The 27,693-nt window shown below is 41.7% G+C and overlaps 1 protein-coding gene and 1 long non-coding RNA gene across 3 annotated transcripts; one reads left to right on the forward strand and one right to left on the reverse strand.

Moving 5' to 3' along the window:
- Nucleotides 1-1,740: 1,740 nt before the first annotated feature.
- LOC113018411 (uncharacterized) lies at nt 1,741-12,867 on the reverse strand. The gene is made up of 8 exons (XM_080299552.1): nt 12,740-12,867; nt 11,295-11,760; nt 7,449-7,925; nt 6,969-7,362; nt 6,729-6,803; nt 6,549-6,623; nt 6,364-6,468; nt 1,741-2,107 (listed from the first exon to the last, which is right to left on the reverse strand). Exons 2-8 carry the CDS (start codon nt 11,736-11,738, stop codon nt 2,049-2,051), a joined length of 1,629 nt encoding a protein of 542 aa, XP_080155678.1. The 5' UTR covers nt 11,739-11,760; nt 12,740-12,867; the 3' UTR covers nt 1,741-2,048.
- A 3,420-nt stretch (nt 12,868-16,287) lies between these two features.
- On the forward strand, nt 16,288-22,462 carry LOC113018322 (uncharacterized). Of its 2 annotated transcripts, XR_013906779.1 has the most exons (15): nt 16,288-17,931; nt 18,523-18,679; nt 18,835-18,886; nt 18,984-19,061; nt 19,280-19,444; nt 19,538-19,657; nt 19,732-19,779; nt 19,859-19,942; nt 20,051-20,116; nt 21,174-21,234; nt 21,332-21,382; nt 21,471-21,516; nt 21,601-21,665; nt 21,742-21,844; nt 21,959-22,462. It is a non-coding gene; the product is annotated as an uncharacterized LOC113018322 (long non-coding RNA). The 2 variants fall into 2 exon arrangements; XR_013906778.1 differs by having other exon boundaries at nt 18,523-18,886.
- Nucleotides 22,463-27,693: the final 5,231 nt, after the last annotated feature.

Genomic DNA, 27,693 nt, shown 5'->3' on the forward strand with positions numbered 1-27,693 from the left:
TACAAATACTACAGGTTCATACATACATGTGTTAGTTATGATGATGCTGACTACATATTTGTTTGTACTTGTAAATCACAGAGCAGCTGATGTCATCAGCAATAACAAACCCAGATTCATCCAAACTGAAATTGTAGTTTATCTTCTAAACACTACGACTTTACTGAAGTGTGATGTATTTAATGTAGTTACACTGTGACACTGGCTTTACTCAGTTTGTAGATGTTTGCCGTAGACTGTATTCAGTGTTCAGCTTACAGTCAAAAATGATTAAGTCTCTGACAAAAAGTGTTTTTAAAATGTTGTCTTATTTCTTTAAAGTATCTGAGTAACAGTTCGTACAGTGTGATCCAGTGCAGCACGCCAGCTATGGGACCAAAGAGCAACTGTGATGTATTTGAAGCAAAGACAAAATAACATTTACAAACGTAAAAACAAATCTTAAACATAAATCAGCCAAACTGCAGTGGTGTTTTAGCACCTGCAGCAGCACTGTGGACTGACTGGAAGCGATGGAGAGACGGGTGTTGAAGGCCCAACCAGAGAGAAGTGCAGCAGTCCAGTCTAGCCGTAGGATGTAGCTGCAGGACGAAAGCTTTATCTTTAAAGCAAACATGTTATCATCATATGACTGGATCAGATAAACAGCTGGATCTCCCAGTGACTGCAGAGCCTCCACCAGTATCACTGTAGTCTGTCCAGTTTCAAATCTCACGGCCACCTGAGTGCTGTATCCCATCATGCACTCTGCTCAGTAAACATGACAGAGCTGAAGTAGAGTATGTCTAAGTGTTTATGAAACATCATGCTGGTTAGAGCAGGCGGATCGATCCACATATCCATAGCATTGATACCACGCTGGTGTGGGATCAATACTACTGCAATACTGTGTTTCTATCCTCTACGTTCAGCACGAAGACCAGTGAAATGTGTTAAACGTGTATTTGCAGCTTGCAGCACATTTAAACAACAGAAGCTGAACCAAAGTCTTTCAGAGACAGGAACATCTCCCAGAAAAACTTTCAAAATAAAAGCTGAAGGGTGCGTTTTGTTGTGGTAACTACTGTGGAAAGGTGAAGTCCCAGTTGTTGAGCGATCATTAAAATGTGTTCAGAACTGGTAAAATGATGATGATGTCACGACTCACCGCCTGCCCTACATAAGTTAGAAGTATCAGCATTGGTATCAGTGATCGATAGCTAAGCTTGCAGTGGTGCACTAGCTTGAAACAGTGTGACAGCTGAGAGGATGATGCAAGTCTGAGTCCAGACAGACCGAGTCTGTTTAACCACGGCGGCTGTCGACCGCTCAGCCAATCACAAACCAGAAACATGATTGGCTGGATCCTCTCTGGGAGTAGCTCAGGTGTGTTTGAACCTGCAGATCGACTTCACAGTAGAGCAGACAGGTCCTCGTGTTCTGCTTTATTAACACGGTTTATTTATGATGTGTTTATGCTGCAGTGACTTAAGCCCAACTTTCTTCTATCACAGCCGTGCTGAGGTCCAAACGCAGACCTCGTCTCTGTGGAAACTTGGTCTTATCATGATTATTCTGCATGTTTCTTAATGCCACACCATCATCATCCTCATCATAATGAATAACACAACTCTGTTTCCTGTGCATAAATAAAAGCCTCTGTGTCTCCATCTGCTCCGCACGCCATCCTAACCTGTGCAGGTGGGACCTTTAACTCTTAACAGTTACAGCTCCTGAAGAACACGAGTCTGAACCGTCACAGAGCGGGGACGCGTTTATTGAAACAGATATAATGAAATAAAAGGACCGAGCGTGACAGGGCTCCATCACAGGACAGTTACAGACACTTTTATTACACATTAAACACACACAGAGCCTCCTGCTGCCATCCAGTGTCTGAGCTGGTGCTCCTCCTGCAGGACACAGCTGTGGATCGATCACCTGTGGATCAGCGACTCTACAGGACATCAGAAATGCGACATGTGGAGGAAAAAGCAGCAGCTTGCAGTCTGGACTGGAACATGTTCTTATCCTCTAACAGGGACCAAAAACAGGGAGAAGTCTGCCATCTAGTGGTGATAAAGTGGAGCTGCAGGGACATCAAGACGTTGAGAGGACAGCAGGAACACTGAGGGGTGGATGAAGACAGATTAAAGGGAGACGAGCAGGAGACACAGAAACATCATAGATGATCTCTGCACATCATCCTGGAAGCATTCAGTGTTCCTCGTGTTGTCACGTTACAGCTTTATTCCATGACATTCATTTTCACCTCTGCACAGTCAGCTGACTGTCCATGTTAAAGTATAAGATGGACACAAGTACTCACAGCCCCGACACTCATGTTTGTTTAGCTGTGCACACTGATCGTCTGTCAGTAATGTCTGCAATCTGGGCAATCTTCTGCGCCTCTCATCTAGTACCTATGCGGCTGAGCTCAACCTAGTTTCTAGGGCTTTCCATCAGGTAGTAGTACCTGGTACCAGGTACTTTTTTAGCAAATGCTGGCCTGGCTTTCCAACCGAGCAGAGTCAGTCTAAAAATGTGACATCAAAAGCCCCCGATTGGCCAGCCAGCGGTGTCATTAGATGAATCACGAGTTAGATGAAACCTGGCATTTCTGAAACTCGGCAACAAGGGTTACCTACAAACTGACATCATGGTGCTCGAGTCTGACAAACACCCACAGACCAAGCAGCGGGTATACCATCGCCTCAATGTCATCCATTGTGTTTGTGGCACATAGACACATGGGATGTTGGTTGTGTTCCCATGACAACCCCACACATATTGAGGTGAAACTCAAATGTAATAGAGTGTGTAATAGAGGGTGCTAAAGGAAACCAGCTACGACAGCCCGCCTGGAGTTTGCCCAAAGGCCTGTGAAGGACTCTCTGAAGGAAAAGACGAATGAGACATAACCTGGTCCAAAAGTGTGCTGGACATCGAGCTTGGGAGAAGGTTCATCTTCTGCAGTGTTGGGGAGTAACGGCATACATGTACCGCCGTTACGTATTTAAAATACAAAATATGAGTAACTGTATTCCGTTACAGTTACCGTTTAAAAAGGTGGTATTCAGAATACAGTTACTTTGTTGAAATAAATGGATTACACTGCGGTACTTTCCTGTTTCATATTGTCACGGGTCAGGACTGTTTGGTTTTGTTTGACAGCTACGTTCTGTTGTTCCAGGCGTTACGGTTGCCATGGTTACAGGGCGACGCTCTCTCTCTCTCTCTGCGACTGTGTGTTTCCTGGGTGAGAGAGCGCCTTTTTGTTGTTGTTGTGCTAAGCTAACAGGCAGAATGCTACAAGCATAGCTCTAAAGAATGTAGCATCATGGGCAGTGTAGTCCGTGCTGCAGGGAGAATGGACTGCCATACACGTTATGGGTCTGTGAGCGCGAGGAGGGAGAAAAAGGGGAGTGGAAAGGTACGAGTTGTCGTCGAGCAGAAACGGGAGCTGGAAGCATGTAAATATAATAATAACCACTGCAGCCAAGAAGAGAGCCTGACGAGCCCAGTTGTAAGTAAGCTATTAAGACTCGACTGTACACCGTGTTCGTGTTTTCCTCCGAAAACAATAAGTTCCGTTGGAGCCTTTCAACGCCTCTCTCTGTCTCTCGCAAGAAAAGTTGACCCACACAACAAAGTAAAGCTATTTTTTTGGCTACGAGCCGACACGGAACACGCATTAGTCAGATATGTGTGATATGACCAAAATCTCATATCCCGATATAAGAATTCTATCGTCCGATAAGGATATAAATCACAAAAATGTAACATTTTCTGTAAATTCTGTGAATCTCGGGCAGCTCGACTTGCGTGAAGTGTTTCCAGCTGCGCGTCCTTTACCCGGAGTCGAGTGTTTTAACGATGCGTGAAATGATGCATTTTTAGACATAAGTTGTAACGACTGCCGTTTTCTTTGTGAGTATTTATTACACGGCGTGCTGCGGGGAGAAGCCTGTTCTAACGTCTGAGTCTAAGCTTTATTTTTTAGCACCTAGCGGCTCTTTTTTACTTCTCATCTGTAAATAGCCGTGGATCTTCAGTAATAGTAATAAATCACACAGCAATAGTACATTCACATAGTTGTAAAAAGCATGATAATATATTAAGTAATCCAAAGTATTCAGAATACGTTACTCTCATTGAGCTACGTAATGGAATATGTTACAAAATACATTTTGGGGCATGTAATCTGTAATCTGTAATGGAATACGTTTTAAAAGTAACCTTCCCAACACCAAGGTCATTATCGTTAACGAAAACTAGAAGTGAAAAAACATTTTCGTTAGCGGAAATAAAAATAAAAAGGAAAATAACTACAACTGTAATGAGTGTTCACAAAACTAAAATTAACTGACTTTATAGCAAAAGTGTGTTTAGTTTTCATTGATGTGTGCGTGCAAAACTATTAAAACCCTGCCCAACACTGATCTTCTGTAACTGCGGACAAAAAGTGCTTGAACAACATATTTTAACAAAGGCTGAGAATACCTGTGCATGTGTTATATTTTTCTCTTAAATGTTTTAATAAACATTTAAGAATTTTGATTTGGAGTACTGTGTGTAGTCTAAGGAGCTTGCAAAGAAAAGCGTCTGGACTTCTTTAAGTTACTTGAAGACGTTTCACCTCTCATCCGAGAAGCTTCTTCAGTACTGTGTGTAGAATACTGAGGTCAAAATGAATGTCATCCTTTCTGGAATAAGCCTGTGACATGACAACTTGCTATTTTTAGGATGCAGTGGTACCATCACAGGACCACCACAGACCAGGACTCCCAGGGACCTGCAGGAACCGTTTAGAACCACCTGTTTGGCCTCTCTGTCAGGGGTTGTGCCCCAGTGCTCATCACACAGAGGAGTGTGAGGAGAACCATACACTAAACATACAGAGAACTTTAAACACCTTTATGGTTAAATGAGGGCAAAGGGCCTTGATCCCTTCATTTGCTCTTTCACACAGAGCTGGTTCTGCCTCAGCGTCTTCAGAGAACCAGCCCACCGTTCTACAGGTTTAAGACGTAGAGCTGTGGGCTGCTTCATATGAATCTTCCTATGAAGATACATTTGGGGCAAATTCTGATTATGGAAGACAGTATCTGACGACTGACGCTACCATCTGTGATCTTTCAGCAGGAGCTCCTCCCAGAACAGGTAACATCAAAGGCCAACACTGGACCACTAAGGTGCTGGTTTTGGTTTTTGGTACCCGCCTTTTATAATAAGATCAGGCACTGGCACGTAGTCGGTATAACTCCGGTACATCACAGCTGAACTGTTTCACCTATCTAACAGCACCTCAACCAGGATCCAGGTTCATCTCCTGACCAGACTGACATATCAGAACCAGACCCATTGGAATTGCCAGAACATACGGGGGAGGGGGGGTATATAGTATAGGGTATATAGTCCTGTAGGAGGCAAATACTAATTTCACACAGGAAATCCAAGGACCTTCTAAGAAAGGTTTACATGTGTTATCATAAAAGCAGGTCTTTTTACTACCAAATCTGATATGCACCCTTTGAGAAGGGCCAACCTATCATTAAGTCCTCTAGACCTGGACTGGTCAGAAGTGTACATGTCCCGACTGTGGGTCAGAGGGTGGTCCTCCTGGGGGCACATCCTGTAGCAGGGTCCTGCCCAGTGGCCTGCTGATAGGATAGTTCGGGGCTGGAGCATCCTCGGCCCAGTCTATTCTGGGCAGCAGCTGGTCCATGTGAGGTCCCGGTGGTCTGTGCAGAACTGGGTAGGTTGTAATGTTGTGCTCCCGCTCAAGCAGCAAATGTCCAGGAGCTCGATTTGACCCATCAGGTCTGTAGGTTGTGATGGTTAGAAGAGACGTTTCCTGGTCCAGGGTCTGCAGGGGCTGGGCCTGCTGGTCCATCTGATACAGCTGCTTCTTATGGACCTGGCTGTGGTCCTGGTGGTCCACTCTAGGGGTACACAGCTGCTTCTTGTGGTTGTGTAGATAGTCCTGGTGATCCAGCTGGGCGTGCTCCTGTTGTTTCTTCTGGTTCTGGATGCTATCCTGGGCCTGGTGGTGTATGCTGATGTGGTATTGTGATCTCTTCTGATTCCGAGAAATATCCGGATCATGTTGGTCCATCTGGGACTGGTATGGTGGTTTCTTCTGGTTCAGACGGTGGTCTTTTCCCTGTTCATCGACTGGAGGCTGGTACTGCTGCTGCTCTGGCTTTTTCTGGTTCTGGAGCTGGTCTTGGTGATCCTGGTTCTTCTCGAGTTCCATCTGAGCGTGGAACTGCTGCTTCTTTTGGCTCTGGATTTGGTTGTGAACCTGGTTCTTGATGTCCTTCCAGTGCCGCCCCCTGAGGACTGGTTCTAAATCCAGACAGCGCTGACAGACCTCCTTACCTGGTACGGACTGGACCAGAACATGGACCCCTAATTGCCTCCAGATGGCCTCCTTCTCTGCAGAGGACCACGGCCGCCGTCGGACCTTCCTGGGAGCCACAGGGACTGAAAAACCAACAGAATTGGAGCACGATGAGACTAATCTGCTAAAGTCAAAGTAGTAACATGAATCCAGGTGGACTCACCTGAGACAGATGTTTGCATTCTGGCTTCAGGTGGAATCGCAGAGGTCACTGGTTTGTTAGAGCTCTTTGACAGAACTGTGAACAAAGGTGGGCACAGATAGGTAAACAGCTCCAACAACTGGTTCTATAAAGTTAGAAGTTCGGGAACTGATCCAAACCTGCGGCGAGGTGTGGACTCACCTTCTTGTCTGAGGTCGTTGTCCAGTCTTATCTGGACAGGTCGTTTCTTTGGTTTAGTTCCTCCATCTGTAGCAGCTGGAAAAGGAGAAAAACTGGGTCAGTAACACAAACTTTGGGATCCAAACTTCTCTAGCTGAAAATCCAAAACTACAGTCACATCCTGGTTCTTCCTAACCCAAACATTACTGGACGTTACTGAAGATGCTAAACTAAGCAGGAGGGGCTGGACTGTGGTCTCACCTGGATCTGGGTTCTGCAGGCCCAGGTTGTCCCACTCCCGGCCCAGCATGTGGTAGAAGTCGGTGGTCTTGGCGGCAGCCTCCCAGTCTCCGTCCTGCAGGCTGTCTCCAATAGCAATCTCACAGACTGTCTTTAGTGTTGTTTTCACCGCCAGTGGAGGGCGGCTCCACCTGTTTCCCGCTGCCTTCCTGGCCGCGGACAGCGCCAGGCTGAGGCGACCTGGGGCCAGCAGGTCCTGCAGGCTCTGGACGCCGGAGTCAAGGGATTTAGCGGCCAGGAGCAACCTGCCAAGTTCCCGGAGCTTCTGGCTTACGTAGTCGTACCTCCTCTGACCACTATCCTGGTTCCCCATCAGCTTGTTGCCATACTTACAGATCAGCCAATCAGACTTCACCTGGAGGCAGAGAGGAGCCAGTTACCACAGAGAAAGGTCAGAGAGTGCAGATAGTGTTAGGTGCACAGACAGACAGGTGAGCTGACCTCGTAAGACACATTATCTTGGTTCATGCGATGCAGGATTTCACTGCAGCTCTCAGACGCTCCACTGGAGATCGGCAGGAGCCGCGACGCTGCTGCCTGCACTCTGGTCCGTTTCCTGGCTCGGTTCACAGCGGGGTCAGAGGTCGTGTTCTGATCGACACTTGGGTCAGAGGTCATAAGCTGTTTGGTCCCGATCTCTGCAGTCTCACCAAGGGAATCCTCAGGTATGTCCTCTCTGGTGACATCACAGGGCAACTTACTTGTGGAACCAGAGGTGGCGTCGTTGGCGGGGTCAGCGTTCGCCTCGGCTTTGGACGGGTTGATGGCGAGCTTCTTGCGACACGACACCTGATGCTTCCACAGGTCAGCACGAAGGAAAAATCCAAGACACAATGGGCACGGCAGGTAGTTCCTCGCATCCACATCCTCAGAGGGCTGACGCCATGGCACAATCTCACCAGTGCCCTGCCGGATCACCTGAGGACACACAGGGAGGCGGAGTAAATGTACCTGTAAGGAACAGAAAACCTCACCGGTAACAGACAGGTAAACACAGGTGTTATTGTAGCATCTTTAAGTTAAACTATAAAGCTTGAGGCAACTGTTTATGTGACTTCCTGCTATAAATACATCCATTGATTCATTTTGTTCTGCTTATCTGGGGCCGAGTCTTGGGGGCAAGCCCAGACCTCCCTCTCCCTGGCTACTTCCTCCAGTTGGCCCTGGGAACCACCAAGACATTCCCACCCATAATCTCCCCACTGTGTCCTGGGTCTTCTGATGGGACATGCCCAGAACACCTCACCAGGAGGCCCCATCTCCAAGGGAGAGGAGAGGCACCTTTCAGAGAAAGCTTGTGTTTCACCTTCAAATGTTTTTTGCCTTGTTTGGTATCATTCTCTTCAGCTCAGTCTCACGTGTCTGAATTTACAGATATGTGTTCACTGACAAACTGTAGTAACACAACTGACCTGAAATCACACAAAAACATAAAATCCTAGTAGCAGTTTCTTTTTAACTGTAAAAACCATAAAATTATTTTCATAACTTGCAAATACAACTTGCACATTTTGAAAACTTATATTTTAAACAAAGTTATATACAACTATTTATCTAAAAATGCACCCACTGCATCTGGCAGGCTGTTTTTTGTACAATCACTTAAAAATACTACTGAAAAATACTATAACTAAAACCAGTTAACAATAAGATGCCCCAATAATTATTTGTGTCAGTAAAGAAAATGTGTCTGTCCACCAGCAGACAGAGGAGCCACCACAGGGAAAAACCTGCAGGCCCGACCACAGCAGGTGGACAGTGGAGACAGTCTTTACACTGCAATCTGCCTTTGTGACATTCATTAGTGCCCTCACTGACACACAACAACAACTGCACAACACGCTAACTATACACTCCACACTAAGCATCACAAATCTTCCACATCTCAAAACCTGTCTCTCGCTCGCTGCCGCCACCCCTGCAGATCCGCCCCTGTAGATCCGCCCCTGCAGATCCGCCCCTGTAGATCCGCCCCTGTAGATCCGCCCCTGTATCGGGCTGTAACGTTTAAAGCTTCCACTTGAGGGAGGTAACTCACATTACTGCTGCTGTAGTAGTGTTGCTTTATTGCATTACACTCAGTGCATTTCAATCATTTATCCTGTGAGTTTGATAGCTAGCAAAATAATAATAATTTTAAAAAAGAGCAACGTGAACAGTCTCGAAATCTATTGATTGAGCCTTAAAACTCTGACATTGTGAACAGGGCCAAATCCTTTTACTTTTCAGGTGGATTTGGTCCTTGTCACGACTGCAGTGAGTGTCTCAGACTGAAACAAATATGCAGCGGTGTAAGGAAGCAGAGGCGCAGAAATGTTGCTTTTACACTTTGAGTACACTTTACATTTCTCTGATGAGAAAATGATGCAGTCAGACAGTTATTCATGCTGAATGAAATACTGTTACAGTTTCCTTCCACTGTCTGATTTTGTCCTCAGCTGATCAGCAGCACTCCACCTAAACTACACACAGTGCAGGTGGAGCACTGCTTTCTCCTCCTGAATCACGCTTTGTCCAAACCTCTCCAAACTGCTCCCACCCCTGAGGTTTACCTTCAGCCTGAGCCACGTCTCATTTGGCCTCTACCTGTTGGCTGCCTCTGAGGTACCACGGACTAACAAACCCTGATCCTTCAGCCTGATGGGCCCCTCCCCCTCTGCTGTCCACCACCTGGTTTACTTACTTCATTGATTTATAGCACTCTTCACAGGACAAAAACCACATAGTGCTTCAGAATAATATAAAACAGATAAACATAAAACAGCACAATCAAATACTCAGCTAGTCTAAACAAATTAGTCTTAAGATGATGTTTAAAAGAATAAATACAATCCAGGCAATCCAGAGAACTGCACAACCTGGGGGACGCCGCTCAGATCTGTCCCCTCAGGTTTAAACATACCAACAGGTTGAGGCTGCGCGAGGGAGTGTGAGGCTCTAAAAGATCAGTAATATGGACAGGACATGATTCAGAGCTGTAAAGGGCAGGTTTTAAAATGAATTCTAAGATGTAGCCAGTGTAATGAGTGTGACACTGGTGTACTGTAGGGCTGGGTGTCATCACTGATTTCTAGAATCAATTTGATTCTGATTCACAAGGTCCTGATTCGATTCGATCCACGATTTGATTTTTTGCCTCAGACAGTCAGAAAAATTATAATTCTGATTGTTTATCAGTACATAACCATTTTTATATCTATAAAATATATGTGAGACTTTATCACAGCAGATGTCTTTGTGTCAAAGAACCTGAGGATAAAACAGAAGAACATGAAGGTGACTTTCTGGCCTGAGATTTTATAGCAGTTAAAAATATTCTGCAGTAGATCAAAAATGAAAGAAAGTCACGAATCAACATGTGAACATTACCTGATGCTGCTGACGTGCAGCAGAGCAAAGTTACAGACGATTACAGACACAGCCAGGGGTTTTGGCATTTTAAGAAGTTTACATTTCTTCAGTATTGAACAGCAGAAATGAGTCTTGTGCGTAATAAGCAAGTGAATAAAGCAGAAAACTGATTTTTAGATGGGAAACTGTTCTTCAACACAGAGAGAGAGCTGTGCATGAAGTGGGATTTTATCGTGGTGGCAGCAAAACAGCCAAAGTCCCCAAAGAGGGAATTCATGACGATGTTTATGTGAAGCATAGTTTGGATCTTCTTTTCTTGATGGTTTTGTCTCTCCAACCAAAGTTGACTTAAACTGCATCTTGAGAATCGAACACAAAAAAAGACGTAAACACAAAGCGCGCACCCGTCAGCGCCTCACAATCAGTGGGCTGTCGGCTTTCTCACCTGATGGCGTGTTCGTGAGAAAGCCGACATCTCACTGGTTCTGATCCGTCAGAACAGATCAAATATGTGTTTCAGCCAAAATCGATTCAGGATTTTAATGAATCGATATCGTGTTATTCAAGCTAGAATTGATGTGAACCCCTAACGTAATGCTCTTTTACGTGTCTTGGCTGGAGACGGTCACGATTGTTTTTGCTCAAAGACAAAGACTCACAGTGATCTAAGAGAGAAGACATAGAAGCATGAAGAATCATGTCTAACTCACATTTAGAAAACAATGTTTGCAGTTTGGAGATATTTCTTAGCTGAAAAAGGCAGTTCCTAATTAACTGACATCGTAGACTCTGGAATCTCTCCTCCTCGATACGGCAGGAGTCCATGGCCATGACAAATGTACATTAATTTAGTTGCACAGGTAACAACTAAAGGCACCTGAAAGAAACAGGTAAACTGACCGGTAGCTGACACACCGGTAAAACACACAAACTGACCTCGATGTTGTGTAGATAGTTGCCTCGGCAGCGCAGGTGCTCCAGCAGCAGGTGGCGTTCTTTGGAGCCTGTCGGCAGGGTGCTGGCAGCCAGTACTTCCTGTTCGTCGGCATGCTTCCTCAGCAGGTGGCGTGCGATCTTCACCTGTGGCCGTCGGCAGAACACGCAGTAATGCTTCTTGTCCCAACGGCGCTTCCCGCCGCTCCACGTCCTCTTCACCGTCACGCCCTCCTTCTTGTCCTCCTGGCCCCGCCTCTTCGATTTCTGACCCCGCTTTTTCTCTATATGACCCCGCCTTTTTGCTCTCTGGCCCCTCCTCCCTAAGGTGCGGCGGTGTGGCTGACGCGCAGCGGGCTTTGCCGGCTCTTTGTCAGGAGAGGACGGGGCGTCGGAGGCTGGGACCTCTGTCTTGTTCTCCATGGCAACGTCAGCATGGTCCTCCATGGCAACAGACCTCGATGACACCCTGATGATAAAACAAAGAAGCAGCTTTAGCTGTGAGCTCCACCTGCAGTCCCTCAGCAGGAACACGTAGTTCAGGGACTCTTTGTAACTCTGTGTTTTTGAGGACTCTCGTCTTCATAATGGAGGCAGCCACACCTGCACACCACATCAGTATAGGCATTTCCTTTATGGCGGGGCAGTGTGTGAGTCACAGGTTCTAGTGAGGACGACATCGATGCTCGACATTTTCTGTCTAAAGTACAAGAAAGCGTGTTTCAAACATCTGCACTTCAGATGCTCCACAGTGTGGAAACATCTGTATTCAGCTTCCTACTCTAAACATGGAGGAGGAGCAGCAGGTGTTGTGGATCCTTCACCTGAGCCACTGAGCGTGATCCTCCGAGGAACCATCGCAGGGTTAAAGGTGCACACGTGTCTGCATCAGAGGCTCCTGCAGGGCCCTCAGGCTGTGGTGGAGTCAACATGAACACGAGGCCTCCTCCACACTTAACGTGACTGTGAGGAGAACACCTGGACCAATCAGAACCAGCTCCCCGCTGACACACACACTTCTACAGCTGGACTCCACATGTGACAAACATCTGGATTATAGAGGCTGACACACTGATCTACCCCAACATCAGAAGCATCTTGAGGAACCAACTCCTGATCTGGACCAGAACAAACAGAGCCTCTCACACTGACCCTGCCAGTCGTCATCAGCCTATCAGGTGCTCTCACCTGTGCAGTGACCGGGCTGCAGTCACGCCACGCTCAGGTGTGACTGACAGGCGTCTCTGTCCGATAATGGAAGCTTATTTACGACAGCCTGGTGCTAACAGCTAGCAGCACACAGGCTAACGCAGCTGTTAGCACGGAGAGCTAACGAGCAGCTAGCTGCAGCTAACCAGAACCGGAACCGAGCGCTGCTGGGAACCGGACCAAACCGCAAACACGACCAGAACCGTCAAGTGAGAGTACAGAACCGGGACACTCCTCACCTGCTAACTCCAGCTCTGCGCTCCCTTCTTCTTCTTTTACTCCACCACTTCTTCTTCGCTGTCGGAGGTGAAAGGGCGTGATCCCGGCGCGTTGGCGCCACCTGCTGGTGTGGAGCACTGAGGCTACAGATTCCTGTTAAAGTCAGGCGGTCCAGCCTCGAGTCTGTGATGGATGAAGCGGATGTTCTTCTGTCAGACAAACACAGAGGAGTCTCCCTGTACCACTGTGTTATATGACTGGTCTGTACTGAAGCACCACAGCATTAAAATGATGAGAGCACGCTCAGTTAACAGGGCGGCTGCACTAATCATGAACAAACACAAAGGTAAACACTGATAAATGTGAACTTTAGCGGTGGTTACACCTGGATGCACCTGTCTGCTTCGCTTTGTGGCCTCTGAGGCTGTGATTACAGATGCTGTATGACATGTGACGTTGTTGAAGCTGCCTCTGTTATCTTCATGAACCCTGTTCTTGTTGTCAGTCTGCATGAGGACGTGGACCCTCATTTATCAGCTGCACACTTTCTGTGGTCACTGCAGGCTCTGAGTGAAGGCGTTAACACATGATGTGTTCAGGGCCCTGCCTCATTTTCATTATTAGCACATTATAAAGCACACTGATGTGAAAATCTTCATGAGATTCAAAGTTTTTACAACATATTAAAGACTAGTTTAACACAAAATTGACTAATTATTAGCATCTTCAGCACATTTCATTAAATATTAGAGACAGATTGCTGTGTCATAAATTACACATTGTTATAATTACACAAAATGTGTTCTTCATACCTGACTGTTAGGACCTCCAAGCCTGTAGTTATATTCCTTATCTGAGCCCCTCCTCATTGTTCTTCTTCTTCCTTGGTGTAACCCTATAAATACAGTGTACCCCTTGGCCTTGCCCCTTTTCTACAATTCCCCTGTGGGAGAGGTGGGTGTCATTTCTTTCTAACACTGTAAAACACACATATAATGTATATTTAGCCAACCTGATGTTTCTGATTGTGATTTTAGTTCAGTTATTGTCATCATTGTGCCTGTTTTTGTTAGACGCTTTAAATGTGTAGTTAACACCGTGAACGCTAGCATGAATATAAAATTCCGGCTAGGGTTGCCAACCGTCCCTTAAAAAACGTAATCGTCCCGTATTGAGCTAATAAGGGACGCACTTTGTCCCGTAATACAGTGAGAATCAAAAGTAGTCTATAAATGTTTATGGAATTAACGCTTTGTTGGAAAACATAATTCCCAGCCCCTCTCCTGCTTTGTGACCAATGAGCTGACAGCACACTTATGACAATTCGAGTATGACAATTCAGATTACCGCTCATCTCATTGGTCGAGGAAAGGTCGCTTACGGAGAAAATACCGGAAGACAACAGATTTATTTATTTTTTCATACTTTAATTAAATGTATGCACATATTACAATCTCTCGTTGGGAGACAACATTAGTGCAACAACATCTTGAAAAGGTTGAATAAGAAACCAAACGAAATAGGAGAAAACTAAAAGCAAGAACAGAAAAAACAAACAAACAAACAAACAAAAAAAAAAAACCACATATACATATACATAAATATATATATGAAGGCCATTCTTATGACATATAACAGTTTCCTTTCTGTGAACACTTTAACATACATGTGGCTTACTTAGTACACCAAAAACACAATCATTAAAAGGATAGAGATTGAGTCCCATTGTCGCATATCAAAGCAGCCTCTTTACATGAATCCCTCAGTAATTCTAAAGATGACAAAAAGGATTTTAATTCAATTTTCAATACAGTTAGGGAAGGTCTTTTACTTTGCCATTTACATTTGTGTATGTGGTATTTGCCCATAATTATCACCACCTTGTGTAGCATGGACAGTTCCTTAGATGGATCACCATTATTATATAAAACTTGTGTTAGAGTCAGTGGGGTCATCCCATCTATTCTTATACTCAACCAGTCTACTAGATCTTGCCAAAAGTCAGTTGTTACTGAGCAGGAAAAAAACAAATGATCAATACTTTCCGCATTTTGTGAACAAAATCCACATGGCTCTACCTCAAACCCAAACCTTTTTTTAAGCATTTCAGCTGCTGGGTAATATCCATTAATTATTTTAAATTGCATTTCTTTGACTTTGGGGGGGATAGGCCATTTTAAAAAGTGCGTATATTTGTTCATTATTTTAATATTACTCCCTTTTAGTTTTGTGTTACTGTTAAAGTCGTGAAATAATTTGTTTTTAAATATCTTGTTCATGGTTTTATTATTACAGTTTTTATCCGTCAAAGGAATCTGGTTTAGATGTAAAGAAGGTAGACTAATTTGTGCCTTAGAGTAATACAAATAACCTTGAATCAAACTCAACAGAGGTAAGGGGATTGCCTTACAAACCTTGTCATATTCTCTAAGGGAACACTGAATGTTAAACTTAGCATTAAAAACACCCACTGAGAGAAACTGACCCCTTTCATCAAGTAAGTCTGTTATAAAGATTATGTTTTTTTCAAACCACTCTTTAATAAACAACGACTTCTTATTAATTGTAATTGTCCTGTTATTCCACAAGGTGGAGCAATGTGGTGAAAAGTTATGGGCAAACACCATCTTCCAATAAGACAAGACCTGCTTATGATATTCTGACAGTTTCACAGGCAACTTCAATATATCAAAACCACATTTCAGGAGAAAATCCAACCCTCCCACCTTTTTGAAAATATTTTTTGGGATATGGAACCATATGGAGTCAGGTTTCAAGAGGAAGGCTTTTATCCAGTTTATTTTAAATACTCCAACCATTGATTGAAAATCAATTGACTTTATACCACCTTTAGCGTAATCTTTGACAAGTTGTGATTTTTTAATGTAATGTGTTTTATTGCGCCAAATGAATTGATAGATTATAGAGTTAATCTTTTTAATGCTTTTCGGGGTAATGTATAGTGAGTATGCTGGATAAACCATCTTTGAGACGCCCTCTGATTTGGATAATAGATTGCGTCCAAAAATTGTAATATCTCTCGTCAACCAATGATTTAGTGTTTTGGACATGCCATCAATTTTGTCTTTTAGGTTTTTTGATTCTCTAGTGTTGATGTCTTTGTCTAAATAGATGCCTAGATACTTAACTTCATTTTTCACTGGAATCGTCCTCATGCTATTTTCCAAACAATCATAAAGTGGCAAAAGTTCACACTTCTTCAGGTTCAGACACAAGCCTGAAGCTTTAGAAAAAATTGAAATGACATTCAATGCTTTCTCGAGTATTGATTTATCCTTTAAAAATATTACTGTGTCATCTGCAAACTGACTTATTTTCAGTTCAATATCAAAAATGTTTATTCCTTCGATGTCTGAATGGTTCACAATGAGGTAAGCCATTAATTGAGTGCAAAGAATAAATAATTTTGGAGAAATTGGGCAACCCTGTCGAATTCCACAGAATATGTCTATCCTAGATGTTATGCCTGGATTGAGCGAAACATAACTATAAATTTGTTTGTAGAACAGTTTGATCACTTTGCAAAATTTGTTTCCAAATCCAAAAAGTTCTAAAGATCTAAATAAAAAATTATGGTCTATTGAATCAAATGCTTTAAAAAAGTCAATAAATAGTATTAAACTTTCTGAATTAATAAAGGATCGGTAGTCAATCATATCTAATATTAATCTTATGTTATTATGAATCTGCCTTCCTTTAATAAACGCTGATTGGCACTCATCAATCAATTTGGTTAAGACGCTTTTAAGCCTATTTGCATATACTAAGGCTAATAATTTGTAGTCGTTACATAAAAGTGTTATGGGTCTCCAATTGTCTAGCATTTGTAAATCTTTGTTTGGTTTGGGTAATAAGGTTATTAATCCTGTTTTCATTGTTGGGGATAGTTCTTCATTTTTTAAACAATCCAAAAAGCCATTAAATAACAAATCTTTAATGTCTTGCCAAAAGGTTTTATAAAATTCAATCGTTAGACCATCAATTCCAGGCGATTTTCCATCTTTCATTTGTTTTAGAGCTGTATCTAATTCGGATATTTTCAAATCTTCTTCTAACCATGTTTTATCATCCTCTTCCAATTTTTTAACCTGATCTTTAATCATATCAAAAACATATCTGCATTTTCTTTTTCAGTTCTTGATTTATACAGATTACTATAGAACATGTTAATTTCCTCACTTATTTTGTTTGGTTCCTCAATTATAGTACCATCCTTACTCAATTTAGTTATTTTTTTCTTTGTTTGTCTACGCTTCTCTAGACTATAGAAATAAGATGAATTTTTTTCTCCATGTTCAATCCACTTGGCTCTAGACCTTACATATGCTCCTTTAGCTTTAATCAAGTACACCTCATCTAGCTTATTTTGTAAAGATTGTAAGCGTTCTGACTCTTCCGCAGTCATACAGGGTTTACCACATAATAAATGAATTTGTTCAATTAGATTTTTCTGTTCACGTACGCGTAGGGCAGACACTTTCTTTCCCGTTTCTATAGCTAATTGTTTCACACTATATTTAAACCATTCCCATTTACTGACATTAGTCATGCTCATATTGTTAATTTCTGATTTAAGTTCTTTAACTTGTTTACAGAAGTCTTCGTTTTGTAATAAACTATTGTTAAATTTCCATATGTTGTCAGATCTTTGTTGTTTACGTAGAGATAATAAGAGACTTGTCAGACAATGATCAGTAAGTGGGGTTGACTGGGTCTCACATTTCGTAACATATGATGATACTGTTTGGGAGACAAGCCAATAATCTAATCTTGAACATACGTTTTTATTTGATGGACTAAACCAAGTATATTTCTTCGTATTTGGGTTTGTCATCCTCCAATAATCGATCATACTGGTTGTCGTACAAAAGTCACAAATAATGCTATCGTGTTCTGGTTGATTTCCTCTTTGTGGTTGTCTGTCAAGCCATGAGTTAGGAGCCAGGTTAAAATCGCCTCCAGTTATCACCTGGGTAGAACCATATGTAGTACTCCACTTTGCAATTAATTTACTTAAGTTAGACATCATATTTCTATTTAGCGACCTGTTATTGTATCCATACACGTTAATAAGAATAATTTTCTGTTCACAGACTTCTACCAACACCATGATCCAATGCCCCATTCCGTCGCTTTTATGATCAATAACTCTCCCTGCAAATTTGTTGAATAAGATCATAACTCCTGCTGAGTGAGTAGTACCATGTGAATAAAGAATACTATCTCCCCATTGATGTTTCCAAAATGTTTCCTCTTCCTTACCAGAATGTGTTTCTTGTAAAAACAAAATGTTTGCCTTAATTTCCTTGCAGAATAAGAACATGGCCTTACGTTTGACATTGTTTTTTAAGCCTCGAACATTTAAGGAACTTAATAGAACAGCCATCTATAAGATAAAGAAAAAACAAAAACAAAAACGCAAGAACAAAATACAAAACAAGAACAGTAACGGCTTCCTTGGCACTTACTAGAAGAAAAAAAAGTGCTTGAAGGAGGAATAAACCTAGTGTCCTACCTATGTAATCATAACAGTACTCCGACCCTATCACAGTACTACCCCTTTATATATGCGGCAATTTTAGCTCTGGATAGCTCACATTTAACTACGACTTTGCTTTTTGACCCTCTCCTATTTTTTATTTGTGTATTTTTAACAGATATGTATATATAAACATATATACACATACATACCCACATTTTTTGGTTAACTTGTAGTGACTTCTTCAAGTGCATCTCACAGATCGATCCTTTTACCGTCTATTATTGCATAACCCTCCTTTAGGAACGCTCCTTTTGTACGGATCGGGTAGTGACAGCCTCTGTGGAGCTCCACAGTAACCGGATACACATGACCTCCACACTAACCGGAAACACGTGACCTCCACAGTAGCCGTAAACACGCATGGATACCGTGGAAGTCTTGCAGGTTGATCGCAAAGGTTGGGACAGAGTCTTTCTTAAATAAATTTGCCGTTAGTGATTTCATAATTCTAGGAATCGTCTAGTTTTCGTACAATGATCATGTTGCCACTTTTTTTGCGTTACAACAACATTCCTTCTTATTTTAATGTTTTTTCATCGTGCTCCATGGCAGAGAAACACACAGATCAATATCTCATTGTCGGCACTGGGTCAAGCTGTCGTAGGTAAGTACATGCATTGTCTCATGACCAGAACGCTACCATTGTTTACATGTTAGGTTTGTTCCTATCTGTGAGTATATTCTTTTCTTTGTGTACCTAGCCCCACAGGTGTGCAATAAACCCAGAGAAATCACTGAAACGGTGTTGAACCCAGCACCTTCAATGTCTGGTGACACTGGTAAAATTTCTTATTTTGAATAGTGATTGTCATATATAGGTGAAATAATAATCTTGCATTCATTATCTTGTTGTAGTTGATGGCTCATAAACGAATTTGTTACATGCTGTTTCAAATGAATTTCCTTCTATAGATAGTGCTTATTTTTCTTGCATTTGTATGTATTTAATGTGCATTCTATGTAGTGTTTTGTCTGAAACCTGTTAAAATCCCTATAGGACCTCAGGAAAGAGTTGACAACAAGAAAGCCAATAGAAGGTCTCAACAGATGCAACTTTTCCTGACCTGTGTGGACCACCGTGCGAACTCTGACAAAGCCTGAGAACATTTTGGCCAGCCGTTCATCATGGTGTTTTGTACCGCACCCTGGCCAACAACAGCTTGTATGTTAAAGTTTTCAGATGTTGCAAAGTGCAACTTTTAGTGCTTATCTGATTTGGTCATCCACAGTCTATGACACCTCTCTGTTTTTTTAGCTCAACTATGTTCTGGACATCAGCAGACCCAAAGATGAGCTGATTGTTGAAACGTCTTCTGGATGCCTCATGCGGGCAGACTTTTGGACACTGGGTTTAAACAAACAAATGGAATCGACTGTAAGTATTTTTTTTCTATGAATATGAAATAATAAAGTGTACATTCATTTCTTTCATGATTTTTTCTGTTTCAGATTGGAAATGGCTGTTTTGAGCTTATCACTAAAATTGTCCAGTCAAAGGTACTGTATGTTGTATATGATGATTGTCAAGCTTTAATTTAGAGAGTTGTTGTTTTAAATGTTTTTGTTTACATTCTAGGGGATAAGCATTTACAGAGAAAATCTGTATGTCACCCGGACTTGGCTTGCACCCTATGGCTGTGATCCATTGCAGTCCTTTCCTGTAAGTGTACCGTCCTTTAAAGAAACAAGCAAGTAATCCAAATGATTTTTTTTTATAACTTTGGTGAGAGTTCATATACAGGATACTTAAAAAACAATTCTGTTTCAGACTGATGCTCAGAGGATGCACATCATAGTTCTCCCTCTCTGGACACCTGGTCATTTCCAGTTGTGTGTAAGTCTTGTTTTTTGACACGTACAAACTGTTAGAATTTTGCTATGTGTCTGAGATGTATTCAAGCTTTTATGACGCAGTTTCAAAAGTCTTTGATTGTGATCGCTTGCAATGACATTGTTTTCAGGTTTGAAGTCATGGCTAACTGTCTTTTAGGTACTGAAGCCACCTAAAAGAGAAATCCTCTTTCTTGACCCAATAAACACCAAGGCAGGATTTGGTGGCCAACAATATGTTTCACTTTTGAGGTCACATCTTTATAAGCATTTTTGGTTTGTTCCGGAGTTTTCAGGAACCTGTTCAGTGTTCCAGGTTAAGTGCATCCCAGATCATGTTCTGCTGATCTTGAGTGTTCACACATACAGTACACTCACATGCTTTTTTTATAAACTATATCAGCAAGTTTCTGTGTGGAGTTTGCATGTTCTCCCCGTGTTTGCGTGGGTTCCCTCCGGGTACTCCGGCTTCCTCCCACCGTCCAAAGACATGCAGCTTGTGGGGATAGGTTAATTGGATAATCCAAATTGTCACTAGGTGTGAATGTGAGTGTGAATGGTTGTCTGTCCCTGTGTGTTGGCCCTGCGACAGACTGGCGACCTGTCCAGGGTGTACCCCGCCTCTCGCCCTATGACAGCTGGGATAGGCTCCAGCGACCCTGAAAAGGATAAGCGGAAGCGAATGGATGGATGGATGGATATATCAGCATGATGCTTCAACATTTTATTCTATTTCTCATCTTCACATTATGATCAAGTCAGTGATGCTGTCTTTAGATGACTTTCAGACATAAATAGGGTCTTCAAATGTTCTAGTTTAACATAAAAGACCATTAAAAATGAGTTTATAAAACATGCCAACCTTAACTTAAAGCTGTAAATGCTTTATTTTGACCAACTGTGAGCATGTGACTGTACTTTTTCATTTTGTTATGCTGTTTTGTTGAGGTCGTGTTCCTAAGGCCTGTAGTTACAGTTGGTGCTATTAGCAATAAACATTTCACACCCATCATGATGACATCTGTTAACTTGTGAATGTAACTGTCTTAAAAAAAAAAAAGGTATCTTGCAGTGAAGATCATTCCCGGGCAGTGGTCAGAAAAAAAGAGCTGTGACTTGAAGGTATGTGCTAGTTTAAGTGTATGGTGAATGATATGAATTACACTAGTCTTCTTTTAAGGGATTTTATTAACGAGCCTTTATTTTCAATGTAATACAGGGTTTTCCAAGCCAAGACTATGGAGTTGACTGTGGGATCTTCATGCTGATGGTAATTTTTCTCTTCTCTTCTTGAGATTCATACAGAAGCTAATTTAAGCTTCTAAAAAAAGGACATTTTTATTTTTTCTTCCAAATAGTCTGCTCTGTACGTGGCACTGGATGCACCATATTGACTATACTGTAGTAAGTATTCTATTTACTTTCACAGCAATGGAGTCTTGAATCTTTTGAAAGTTGTTAAACATGTTTCATATTAATATTTTACAGTCAGACATGCCCTACTTGCGTAAATGGTGGTGCTTGCTGTTGATGGAGAACTTTGATCTCAGGAGGTATTTATATTTTGACTTCTGTTCTATGTTGTGTCAAAGTTTACACACCTTAACAATATCAACAATTTCTGTTAAGCTCTGGAAAGCTATTTGCACACTGGAGAGAGGAAGCCAAAGCTGTGCTTGAAGGACAACACGTGCCCATTGTCAGACTGAAAAAGTTCCAGGAAGTCAGTCAGGTCAGTATTCACTTTAAACAGTAATTACATGGTTAGTGACATTTGAATAACTGTTAAAAAACTGTTGTGCAACAGAGAAATAACTATGTTTTCATCCCCGTTTGCCTGACACAGGAGCCAGCAGTTGTTGAAGATCTGCGTCCTGCTGTGCAGTGGGTTGTCCAAAATAAGGCACTTTTCCGTGGACACGTAACAATGCCAAAATATCTGTCCTTAAATCAAGGGGACCAGCAGAGGGTCTTAAGAGACATGTCAGAGGAAGAAGACACTGGAGCAAGGGACTTGTTCCTCTTTGTTTTTCAGTTTGCAGAGGACATGGAGCTCTTTTTGAAAGCATGTGCTGATGAGCAGGGGCTAAGGGTCAGTGCTATGTTTGACATGTAATGGACAAATGAAGGCACTGGCTGTGTTTGTTTGTTTAATATGTCGTTGTTGTTGTTTTTTTTGTTTTTTGCGTAGTACAAAATTCCAATTAAACTTATTTCAAAATGTTGTTCACTTGATTCTGTGTCCATACTTATAATAAAGGATTACAGTGTAACAGCATTAAATGTAACAGCATTTTTTTTAAACTTGTAATTTCAAAATAAAAAGCATATGGTTGATATTAATAGTAAAGAATTGTAATCAATAATATTTTTATACATTTTAAACATTAACACTCTGGGCTCTATCCTGGCCATCTGTGGACACTTCACTTATTCTTTTTTTTTGACTACTGCACTGCAGTGGACCAAAACAATGACACGGGTTTGATCTTAAGGATCTAATAGTTGTGTGTGTTGTGCATGACATTGCCACACAAATATGTATTTGCAAGATACAGACTGTTGAGCTTTGAGTTTCCCAGTCAAACTTAGCTTTGAAGCACCTGCTAAAAACACTTTTACTCTTGTACATTTCATAACAAGACACCATAGCCGAAATATTAACAAAATATATATTATTAAAAAATTCAAAGCTGCACATACAGCAACAAACACCGTTAGTAAATGTGTCCTGGAGTTTATGCAGGTGTAGAAAGTGCTGCTGCTGTAAGTCAGCCTAACAGCTTCCAGATCACTTATTTTTCTGGAAAGATGGTAGGAAGGGCATCACTGCTCATTTCTACAGTCTCCCAGCTCTTGGAATACAATCCCTTTGTACCATGAAACCACTTCGCAGTACTAGGAGTCCACTAAAACCTATAAAGAGAGTGATCCTGGAAGAAATGGGGCACACACTAGTGACCTCAACAATTGCAAGACAGCCTTTTCCCCGATGCTCAGATGGGGAAAAAAAAAGGAAGTTTCATGAAAACATTAGGACTTTATCACCGTTTTATCTGAAAAGTTAATGGTAATATATAACCTAACTGGCTATAAAGAGTAAAAAATTTAGATACAATTTTGATTTTGATGAAAAGGACTGGTACTAATTTAAAGAGTCACGTCGGTAAAAGTAGAAAAATGTTTTAAGAAATCTACATTTTACAGCATTTTGTGAACATACACAAAAAGTGGCCATTTTTGGCAACAAACAAGCTGAGAGAGTTTTATATTTTTGGCTCTCCTTGAACAAAAATAATAGTCCATAATAATCAATGTTGATGTTAATCAATTAGATGTCCCAGACTCTACTATTAATAATACAGCAGTCCCTCGTTTATCGCTGGTGTTACGTTCTAAAAATAACCCGCAGTAGGTGAAATCCATGAAGTAGCCAACTTTATTTTTTACAATTATTACAGATGTTAAGACTGTAAAACCCCTCACTACATGCTTTATACACTTTTCTCAGACAGGCATGAACATTTTCACACTTTTCTCTTTTGTTTAAACACTCTTAGAGTTCAAACCTTCGTAGAAACATAAGTCCGGATTATGGAATGAAACCTAAAGGTGCATTTGAGGGTGCAAAACGTTTCGTCGGCATTGTTGTGTTTGTTTGGGAGAAAACTTACAAACATACAGTACAGCACTTCAGAGTTACACTGCTAGCGATCAAAGATTTATGTAAATTCGACAAGCTAAACGCATTCTGTACTGTACAGCAGGAGTCCCCAACCTTTTTTGCACCACAGACCACTTTAATGTCAGACAATATTTTCAGGGAACGACCTTTAAGGTGTCGCGGATAAATACAACAAAAGAATAAAAAAAAGAAACTGTGGTATTTTGTTAATATAATAATAAACGTAACTTGAGCTGTGCGCCAACAACAATGACAGTGACATTCTCCTCTCTGCTTTTTAATGCTCTCTGGTCGCTATGGTAACGCGTAAGTAGTTCTTTCAAAATAAGACACACAACTACAACCATACATTTCACATCGGAGGATCAACTCTCGCGGAACGGTACCAAAAGACTCACGGACCGGGACCAGTCCGTGGGCCTATTAGGGACCACTCCTGTACAGGAGACACTGGACTAGATTGATTGACAATGGTCTACAGCAATCAGAACGCACAACACGATGTACTGTAAAAATAAATAAATAAATAAATAAATCAGCGAAACAGCAAGTGTCGCGGAAGGTGCGCCGCGTTATAGCGAGGGACCACTGTACACTTTTGGCCACGAACAATTTAGGGGATGGTGAATTTTTTTGAACAAACCCAGAGTGTTAAAAAACCCCCCACTTAAAACCATTTTTATTTCTCAGCAGCATCAATAGTAACAAAAACGCAATTTAGTTTTCGCTGTCAAAGTCGATTTAACTGAAGTTACGTGTTTCCGGTTACTGTGGAGGTCACGTGTATCCGGTTACTGTGGAGCTCCACAGTGGCTGCAGCCAGGTGCTCTTGTGCTTTCAGGGAACTCTCCTTATTTTTAGCAGCGGCAAACCTGCGCTGCGAGGAGGAGAGGAGGATGGCAGCCAAAAGGAAGAACCTGGATATAAGAAAGTATTTTTCATAGAGTCACTTAAACTCAAGCTCACTCATAAAATGTGTCCGTCATAATGACGTTACAGGCTATGCTAGGCTTTGGCCCACATCAGTCTAAAACTGTATGTAACCATGAATAACGTGTTTTGTAAACTGCACAACAGGCAGCACTATTAGTTCTCTCAGTCTCAGAGCAGCATTTCTAATCTTGATTGAAGCTGTCAGAGAAAACAGCAGCCTCGAGCAGCCCGGATATTAGTTTACAGAGACTGTTACAATTATATGTCTAACATTAAATGTTGGTGACACAATAATTTCATCCTAATGGTACTGACATGTTCATAGGGTTAATTTTTGAGACAAAATGTCATGAGTTAGTCATGATTTTGCAAATATTCCACCTTGCAGTGAAGTTTGCACAAATTGTTTTAAAAATGCACTCACACTACTGTATGATTCTTACTCTGAATCTGAATAAGTACGCGGGACCACTGTGTGCAGTAAGACCATCTCTTTTTTTACTTCCTGTCATGCCATTTCCCGGCATGCATTGCCAGTGTGAAACACGTAATTACACAATCAAACAATGAACACATACTGCCCATACAACAAATGTACCAGAGACAATTATGAATACACCACAACTACAAACATTACTGACGAGTCAAGATCTGCACAAAGTGACAGAAACACTGAAGCAGCTGCACGTTTTATTCTTATTGTCATGTTTGTCCTATTTGTCAGGTGACAGAACCAACACAAAGCTCAGAGAGTAATGGTGACACAAGATCACAGGTGGAATTGGAGGATGACTTGTTGGTTCATGACTGTATTTGAAGCACATGTGTGACTGCATGTATGTGGAGTGTCTCACTGTTATTCATCAGGTGACAGAGGCAGCTCTGCCATGTTGTAGCTCAGACAGAGGTGGAGAGGCGAGGTCACAGGTGAGTGACTGATGATTTGGTGCTGTAGATTAACTAGTATTTATTATCATGACAATTGTCAGGCTGCTTTTAGTCATCCCAGTATCCTCAGTTGAGGCCAAAAGAAGCTTCAGTGCTCTCAGAAGTCTAAAAACATGGCTAAAGTCAACAATGACTCGAATGAGATTAAACAATGCTGCTGTGTGTCCACCAGGGGAGACTGGACAGTATAGATGTAAAACCAATATGCCAGCAGCAGTTTATCTCAGTTAAAGAGAGGAGCAGGCCTGTGTTTGGCTGCTTCACATAGTGGACATTGAGTTGTTGTGTGGGACACCAGTAGTCCATGTCTGTTGCTGTAACAGTAGTTCATGTTTAGAATAGAAAATCCCAACTCACTGACTTGATTGGGACAATAGTGCCTAAAATGTTGCATAATGTTGCTGAGAGATCTTTTACTTTGTGGTAATCTTAGATGGACATAAACCACCAGGTCATTCAGTGTTCGTTTTAGTTTACATTCCTTAGTGCTAATGTATCAGAGATGTTGGTGTAATGTAACTGAAGTAATGTTGTTAAGTCCTTGAACTCATATTTATTTATTGTCATGACTGTATTTCAGGGCTGAACTGGCCATCGGGCCCGGTGGGCCGCTCGTGATTTTTGGTTTTTATGGGCCAATGGGGTTTTCTTCCTTTTCTTTTTTTAATGATATAAATGAGTGGTGGTGGATTGGCCAGTTGGTCATGATCGACTCTGGGCTGGACCAATTACAGCCGAGGAGGTCAAACTTTAAAGTTAAGGTGAAAAGGAACGGGATTTGTGCCGTACAACTTCAGCTAGAAAGTTGCTAATTCAGTCATGAAACTGATCAATGATCAGCTGATCGGCTTTTCTCTCTGCGCCAGAAAGAGGAAACCAGCGGAGGTTATTAAACAACAGCAGCACGTTTAAGCTTGATCAGCTGTTGTTAGAATTTATTTAATATTAATTTCTAGTATCAGCTGATGTTTGCTGGAGCCACAGCTGTAACGCTGCTGGTCATGATGTCGGTTTGGATATGTGGTGAGAGGGAAACATGAAGATGAAACCAGGAGATGTCCTTACTGAATCATCAGAGCTGAACAGGTGATGGAGAAACAGGTTTACCTTTTAGGTGACATGAATGAGTTGAAGTTATGAACTGTTTCTGAGAGACAAATAACACCAGGATCCTTTTTCTAAGTGGCTGAAAAGCTGGTAACTGTGCAGGGGCGGGTCTAGCAAAGTTTTGCCTGGGGGCCAGGTAGGGCATTAACAGGGAGAGGAGGGCACAAAGAAATACTTTCTTATTCTCATTTAAAATGTCTCGCTTTTATTAAATAATTATTTGAATTTTTCAACCAACGTTTTCATCTGATGTAAAATGTATAGAAATCATTATTGTATTCAGTAAATATTAAGTCTAGTTAGTATATACCCTAGTAAGTTATAGTATTCTTTACTTTGGTAAGGTACCATCTGTGTAGTCTGCAATTCTGTTGAAGAAAGATGTTGAATCTATTTAATTACTGGTGTATAGGATAAGGTCTAATCATCTCTTAGTTTGCTCAGATTGCAGAGTGTATATTTGTTAATAATTTGAATCATTTTGGATAAGCATAAGTGTAAGATAATGGGGAATTTCAGTTTTTACTTTATAATTTGTTTAGCGTAAGATTTACAGTTAAATTGTATTTTTTTTCTTGCCTTATTTAATTTTACGTACTGTTCCTTTAACACACGGTAACTGTGCACGGGGGGTGGGTTCGCGACAGGCAGTGTGGAGCTACGGGGGCTTTAACTAGCTGTGGAGAAAAAACAGTTTCATACCGTGTTTGCAGTGTACTGGAACATTCAAATGGATCTCTGTATTTCAAAACTGTGGAAATAAATGTTTGCCTGTTTGTTTTTCGACTACAAGCGGACTTTGTGGGCTATGTTCAACTGCGCTAAGACACGCGCACGGCCCGACTACCAGCTAGTGCATCCGCGGTAATATTCGTAAGAAACTATCTCCTCGCGGCCGCAGTCTTTGG

Source organism: Astatotilapia calliptera, chromosome 3 (genome assembly GCF_964374335.1).
Source record: "Astatotilapia calliptera chromosome 3, fAstCal68.1, whole genome shotgun sequence".
Classification (NCBI taxonomy): Eukaryota; Metazoa; Chordata; class Actinopteri; order Cichliformes; family Cichlidae; genus Astatotilapia; species Astatotilapia calliptera.

What these genes read in the sequence shown, in the direction of transcription:
- LOC113018411 (XM_080299552.1), bottom strand. Translation starts at nt 11,738, where the DNA reads ATGGAGGACCATGCTGACGTTGCCATGGAGAACAAGACAGAGGTCCCA. An exon ending in AAGATAATGTGTCTTACGAG is followed by an intron (nt 7,363 to 7,448) that starts GTCAGCTCACCT and finishes CTCTGCCTCCAG; the next exon opens with GTGAAGTCTGATTGGCTGAT. An exon ending in CCTGCAGAACCCAGATCCAG is followed by an intron (nt 6,804 to 6,968) that starts GTGAGACCACAG and finishes CTCCTTTTCCAG; the next exon opens with CTGCTACAGATGGAGGAACT.